Source organism: Orycteropus afer, unplaced genomic scaffold (assembly GCF_000298275.1).
Source record: "Orycteropus afer afer isolate SDZICR_OR568_19922 unplaced genomic scaffold, OryAfe1.0 scaffold00034, whole genome shotgun sequence".
Taxonomy (NCBI): domain Eukaryota; kingdom Metazoa; phylum Chordata; class Mammalia; order Tubulidentata; family Orycteropodidae; genus Orycteropus; species Orycteropus afer.
The window spans coordinates 9105154-9113010 of NW_006921621.1; the positions used below are offsets into that span (position 1 = coordinate 9105154).

The 7857-nt window shown below is 35.5% G+C and overlaps 1 protein-coding gene across 1 annotated transcript in view; it reads right to left on the reverse strand.

The window, feature by feature from the left end:
• Positions 1-7857, reverse strand: part of LOC103193166 (CD2 associated protein) — a 123521-nt gene that overhangs the window by 54617 nt on the left and 61047 nt on the right. Inside the window, exons 4-5 of the mRNA XM_042780327.1 lie at positions 5137-5237; positions 1781-1901 (exon numbers count right to left, since the gene is read on the reverse strand). Of these exons, the coding sequence (XP_042636261.1) occupies positions 1781-1901; positions 5137-5237 (222 nt within the window). The remainder of the gene's footprint in view (positions 1-1780; positions 1902-5136; positions 5238-7857) is intronic.

Genomic DNA, 7857 nt, shown 5'->3' on the forward strand with positions numbered 1-7857 from the left:
GTGGGCACCTCCCAGAACATTGTTTTGTGCCACTCCCAACAGAAATACTCCAGGTGGACAACTTCAGCAATCAGGAGCTTCTCAGTTGCTCATAGAAAATCCCACCTTGAAGTTTACAAAGACTTATGGGTAGAAAAGCCACACTGAGTAATTTACTACACCGCAGTGCGTAAAGAGTATACAGTCATGTACCATACAACATCCACTCAGGCACCTTCCAACCACAAATACATCCATGGTCCCATAAGGTTATAATGGAGTTCAGAAATCTCAAACAGAGAACGGGGCATAACACAACAGCTTCCTGCACACAACAAGTATATCTTATGTCTCTTGTACACAAACGGATTGTGATGCAAGAGTAGAAAGGTATAGTACATCTATAACGTATAATACCTAAACAGCTATGTTACTGGCTTATGTATGTACTGAACTATACTTTCTATTTAAAGTTTACTGTCTAACAGTGCATGTTTCAACTCATAGGCAGCAGCACCCAATTTCATATATCATGTATCTCGAGTGCTGCAGCATTATCTAATTTTCTCCTGAAGATATTATTGTGAAGTGCATCATGACTCTCGAATGCAGGAAAGCCAATGCTAGTGACAGGAGCAGCAAAAGGCAAAGGAAAAGTATCAATTTGGAAGTGAAACAAAAGGTATTAAAAACATGAAAGTGGAAAGACAGTGAATGCTATTGTGCACAACTTAGGCATGATGGACTTGATAGTCACAATCTTCAAAAACAAAAAATTGTGTAAGCTGTTAAGAGACCGGCTCCATTGAAAGCTACAAGACTAACAAAAATGTAAGAGGGACCAATATTAGAACTGGAGAAAGTGCTAAAGGTGTGGATTGAGGGACCACACACAAAAGCACATCTCTCTTAGCATGTTGATGATCTTTGCTAAGGACAAAGCGTGTTTGAGATGATCTTTGCTAAGGACAAAGCATGTTTGAGATGCTTAAAGAAAAAGTTGATTCCGACTTCATAGTGACTTCCATTGGGTTTCCAAAATGGTAAATCTTTACGGAAGTAGACTGCTCAGTCTTGCTTCCATGGAGTGGCTGTTGAGTTTGAACCAACCTTCTGGTTAGCAGTCAGATGCCTTAGGCACTTTGCTATCAGAGCTCCTTTTCTCTAAATGACAGTAATCACAAAATAATGGTATGACATTTGGCTGCACAGAGGGAATGGAAGGAAAAAGAATCTGTTGTGTGAATATGGAAAACAATAAAAAGAAGACACTACATAGTAAAAAAAAGTCAAAAATTTCCTGCAGTAGATAAGTCCATTTGCAAACTCAGTAGATCAAAACTATATCTCTTAAATGGGAAATACATCTCATGAAATATATTAAATCATTTCTCATTACAATATACAAAGGTCCCTATCATAAGTTCTTTTTTTTTTAAATAGATAAACTGAAACTGATAGCTCAAAATATTATATTATCTAGTTATAAAATTATCTAGTTATAAAATCTAGCTACTAAATGGGTTTGGTTTGTGCTCAACTTCTAATGTAAAGATTTGGCAGAGCTCAAACCAACCCAGCAGCACCACAGAAGAAAGGCCTGGTAATTTGCCAGAAAACCCTATGGAGCAGCTCTGCTCTGTCATACATGGGATCACCATGAGTCAGAATTGACTCAACAGCAACAGGTTTAGTTTTGGGGTTTGTTACCAAATAAGAACAGACTTTTTAAAATACATTATAAAAGCTAGATCATATATAAAGTTTATTTAAATCAATTCAAATTTTTCAAATAGTCTACCTGAGTCCTCTTGGGCTTCATGAGTTTCACCATCATCTGTTACCTCTAATTCTTTCACAAAATTTGAGGGAAACAGTCCCGACTTGCTGTTTAGGGTTCCACTCCACCAACCTTCTTCTACCTGAAAGAGTTCACAACTCAAAAATAATAAGATATAACTTATTTTAAACAAAACTCTTCCCCCTATGAGAAAATTAGGCTACATAAAAGAATGAGTAAAGATTTAATGATACTAATTAATCCCAAGAAAACACAACAAAGAAAAAAATGTATTTTAAAAGCTAAATCTAAGCAGACTGGATTAATCTTATATGGACTTAATCATACATCGATAGCACTTTGCAACATTTACAATGAGAATTTATAATCTACTGCCATCTATGAAGTAAATAATTTCCATTAAAGTATCAAATAACCATCTGTTATGTTTTAACAGCAAGAAGTAAGTAAACTGTAGTCTGGAATTTCACTTTCTTAAATACTACTGAATTTTAGTTTGTACTTATAACAAATAGTATTAAGATATTTGGAAATTTGTGATTAGAAAAAATATAAATTCACACAGAAATACAGCATCTTTTATATAAACAGTGATTCATAATCCAAGTATAATACAAGAATCACTTATTTTTAAAAATGCAGATGCTTGTCTCTACTAAACCTCCTTGACTCCCATCCTGTTCAACCACAGACAGTCTCATAAACTCTTTAGGAAAAAAATTTACCCTCACTAGTAATGCGTTACTTAATTTCCATAAAGCTATTTAATCAAATGTCTAAGGCATCTGACTGCTAACAGAAGGTTGGTGGTTCAAACTCATCAGCTGCTCCACAGAAGGAAGATGGCCATAAAGATTTGCTGTAAGAAACCAAATAGGGGTTGCTATGAGTCAGAAGTGACTTGATGGCAATGAGTTTGGTTTTATTTTTTTAAAAAAACTATATAACTTCTGCTAGAAATGCTGAGATGATTTAATGAGCAAAATCTATTTTTCACAGAGATAACCATTCACTATGAAAATTCACTTAGCAGCAGTAAGTATATACAACATAACTACAAAAACATTTTTTCTGTTTAAAATAATTAAAAAAATTTTCTCCCTCGTTATAATTACAAAGCAAACTTTTAATAATTATTCAACCAATAGGCATAATATGTATGAGCCAGTGTTCATTGCTAAGACACATATAAATTTCCATAAAAGAAAATCCACGTCCTTGAATAAAACAATCTAAAGAAAACAAAAACTAAACAGGTAGCTTATAATGTAAAGAGGTGTTACAAGGAAAGTATGTACAAATGCTGTAGTAGCAGAGGTAGAGTTTGAAAGAATCAAAAGGTTCTCCTAAAAAGAAATACCAGAAGGGTTACACATTGAAGGATGAAAAAGAATTTGAGTGAAAAAAAAAAGTATGGGAAAAAATATAGTGGCATAATAAATAAAGGATTAAATCATGGAAGATGGGGCTGAAATACAGGTAGCTAGGTAGCATAGTACATAAGGCACTTGACTGCTAACCAGAAGGCTGGCGGTTCAAACTCACCAGTCACTCCATGGAAGGAAGACTGGGCAATCTACTTCTACAAAGATTTACCACCTCAGAAACCCCGAAGGGTTGCTATGAGTTGGAACTGACTCCATGGCTGTGAGTTTGGTTTTGGTTTGGACTATAAGCTCTCAGCAGAAAGAAGGAGAAGGCAGTTAAGTGTGAAGAGTTTAGACTTTTTAGACTTCAGGACTGGGAATTATTCAAGCCAAGGAATATGTAGACTAAACTGGAACAAAAGAAAGGTAGAAAGAAAAGCAGACTTTTATCTATCTGTACATGACACCCCAAACTGGAGCAACTGAGTAGTGAGAGTTATTTAAGAAATTTTATAGAAAAAAAAGGTAGTATAATGATAAAGAACGCTCAAGAACAGACTGCCTGGGTTCAAATCCTGACTCCCCTGTACACCAGGCACATGTATTTGAGCAAAGATGCCTGCAGCAAGATAGCCCATGCCACATGTTCTTCTGTAATGTGACCCTGATAATTCTCCTACCAAGAAGTGGTGATCTTTGTCCCTTCCCTTCAATCTAGGTAGCTTATGAAGCATTTGTAAAGAATAGAATTTGTTGAAAATAACACTGTACCACTTCCAAGGCTAAATTATAAAAGGCGATACAGCTATCAACACAATCTCTGAAAGGTTTACAAGGAGCCCTGAACTGCTATGCAGTAAGACCAAATATCCTGAGACCCTTGAGGCCTCCATAGTAGAAGAGAGCTAAGTCAATGGCTCTTGGATCAGCAATCCTAGTCTTCAAGCCCTGTTGGTACCAGCCATTTGAGTCTAGCCACCCTTCTTGAATCCTTCCAACTGAGGCCCTCAGATATCACAGAACAGAGATAACTCATCTCTGCTGTCACCTTTCAGAATTTTTAACCCACAGAAGCCCTAGGCATAACGAAACAGATGGTCCTTGCCACTAAGTTTGGGGTGGTTTGGCACGCAAAAGCAGTAACTGAACAGGCGATTACTTATCTTTTGTGATTCAATCTCTTCATATGTAATATGGGGATAAAATTTCCTATCTCGTTAAGTTGTTGAAAAGTTTAAAGGAAATGATAAATGTGAAACATTTCACACAGTGCTTATGACATAAAGCAGACTGAACAAATGTTAACTATCATTATTGACACTTGATGGAAATAAAACAAAATTACTTTTTGTATAAACACATTAGAAGTTGATCTAAACATAAACATTAGTGATAAATTGTGTTATATGGTATTACGACACAAAAACCAATACCTGCAAAAATATGATATCCATACATATACTCTGAAAACAGAATCTTCAATTGCCAAATAAAACTTCAATACTCCTTCACTAGTAAAAGCAGCAATGTGAAAGGTTATTTTTAAAATATTTTTTTTAATTTTTGGATGTGCTAATTCTTTACAAGGCGATGCTTTTTTAGGATTCTGCTTTTGTATTTCTTACTATGCAAAAGGTAAAATTCCTTCTATTTCACGGCTTTGTGCCTAAAATACTAAATGAATCAAAGAAAAGGCTATTTATGCACTCAGCTACTTTGACTAAATCAGAGTTTAGAAAAAAAGAAAAAAAATCTTTTATTCCTAAGGGTAGGAGATTCAAACACAGGACAAAGATATTAGTTACAGCAAGGATACATAAAGCTTTATTTCTACAGATAATACAATAATCCAAAAAAAAATCATTGAAGATCCATTCTTAAAGTCTGTATCTTTAAGTTTATATTAAAAAACAGTAAAATGTGCAAAATTTCTCACAGAAAAAAATACTGTTACAAAGCATCAATTCATCTCTAGCATGTTTTCCTTACCTCTTCATTAATATCAATAATATCTCCTATTTTCAGCTCCAGTTCATCCTCATTTTGTGGAATGTACTCAAAGAGAACTTTACACTGACGTTTCTTAATCTCTAAAGGAAAAGTACAATAAAAACTTAGATGTTGAAAGAGCATTAAAATAAACACTAGCATCTTTATTCACATACGGTGTATACACAGGACTGAAGTTAATGAATAAAAACAGAACATATGAGCATTTTAAACCAGCTTGTTGTTGTTGTTATGTGCCATCGAGTCGGACCCGACTCATAGCCACCCCTCCTTGGGTTTCCGAGGCAGTATCACTACGGAAATAGATAGCCCAACCTTCCTTCGGAGGAGTAGCTGGTACGTTTGAATCACCAGCCTTCTGGTTAGCAGTTAAGTGCTTTAGGCACTACACTACCAGAGCTCCTTCTAAACCAGCTAACTACAATCAATCCTAGTTAGTTTCCATTCCATTCCCACACTAGTCTATTCATCTCCAAATAAATTCAAACCATTAAGAATACGGTATAAATCTCCCAGCAATGAAAGCTATTTATAAATCTGATCCCACAAATTACACAAAAGTAGAATATCCACTGACAATTCTGAAACTAGAAATACAGACAATGAAAGATATGGTTGGTACACCAAATTTATTATAAACAAATCTTTTAGACCAATGATTTCCAACTACTTCCTAATCAAAGTCCAGAAGTACTTAAAGTGTATTACTTTTAAAGAGTGTCTGGGGTGAGAAAGACGCAAAATGTACAAAGTAAGATTTATTATATCTTCTACAGTAGCTATTTTCTGACAGATAATAATCAAACTATGGTGGAGATAAAAATAATTTTACTTTAGGTTTTCAAACAAGCTTTATTTCTTTGGACAAGTAATAATTATTTAAAACCATCCAGGCTTGTGGTTCTCAACCCATTTAAAACTCTAAGAATTGAGAAATCAGACTTGCCCCCATCATTAATGCAGCCATGGGCAGATGACCAAGTATAACTGACTAGATTCCTTCTTGCTTATCAAGTCAGACTAGTAGCATCAGTATCATCTAAGAGCATGTCAGAAATACAGAATCTAAGACTCCACCAGAGATCTACTGAATCAGAAACTATTCCTACAGGGCAAGATTTCCACATAATTCTCAATCCTGGACTCAATGGTCTAGTCACAATTATCTTTAATTCCTTTAAAATGGCATATCTTATTCCGTCTAGGAATTAAATATACTTTTCTTTAGTTAAGTAAACTTTACCTTCATCCCTGAAGCCCACCTTTGTCTGCTTTCAGCTTATCTTTAGATCTCAGGTTAGAAGGCACTTTCTCCGGATAGCTTTTGGTTCAGGTACTCTTCCTGTGTGCTTCCACAGTACCCTGTACTTGCTCTAATGACTACAACAACCTCCTTTTCATTTATTTTTTTCCTTCTATAATAATATTTTCTTGTGTGTGCCCTCTCTACTCTGTAGGCTAAAGAAAAATGGGTAGTTTGTTAAAAGCTCTGTCCCCCACCCTCCCAATCTAGCATAGTGCCTGGCCTATAGTTGGTATTCAAAAGGAGCTATGAATTAACCAATAAACAAAACCAATACCATCTAAGTATGATACATTATATTAGTATACAGTGTCACGCCTACATTCTAACAATCGCTCTAGGACCAAAAATCTCAAGATTTTTCTTAGTAAATGTAAATGCATACTTAAGGAACTAACAGGACATGTAGAGACAGAAAACATAACCATTGAGCAATTAGTAACAGAAAGTGAATATACAATAAGATAGTAAAATACATTCAGCTTGTGGTTGTTGTCTTGTGCCACTGAGTCGATTCTGACTCATGGTAACCCCATGTGTTACAGAGGAGAATGACTCTATATGGTTTCACGGTTGTATTCTTTATGGAAGTAGGTCATAGGTCTTTTCTTCCATGGTCCTACTAGCTGTGTTCAAACTACTAACCTTTCAGTTAGCATCTGAGAGCAAACTGTTTGCACTACATAAGAATATGTAAAATACCTGGTATAAAATAGAAATCACCTAAAAGTTTAGAAAAAGAAGGTTTGAACTGTAACAGATGTGGAAGGCTTTGAAGAAAAAAATTGGTAGTACAGTTACACAATGAAAGATGAAGAAGATGCAGCAAAGTGGGAAAGAGGTGGCAGATAGTCTAGATGAAGGAAACAATTTTACCAACGATAAAGAATGGGTAATACTCGATAGATCATGGCTGAAACCAGACAATACCAGAAAGATGTTTACTTGTGATCATGCAAAGACATCCAATTGTGCGGATCACAACAAATTACGGGTAACACTGAAAAGAATGGGAATTCTAGGAACACTGAACTGTACCCATGTGGAACCTGTACACAGACCAAGAGGCAGCTGTTGGAACAGAACAAGAGGATTCTGAGTGTGTGGTTTAAAATCAGGAATGGTGTACGTCACGGTTGTATCCTTTCACCATACAGGCACACCTCGTTTTACTGCACTTCTCAGATATTATGTTGTTCACAAAATGAAAGTTTGTGGCAACCCTTAGCAAGTCTATCAATGACATTTTTCCAATAACACGTGGCTCACTTTGTGTCACTGTGTCACATTTGATAATTCTCTTATTTCAAACTTTTTCATAATGCTTGTTGTTGTTAGTTGTTGTTAAGTGCCGTCGAGTCATTTCCGACTCATAGCAACCCAATGCACAGCAGAAC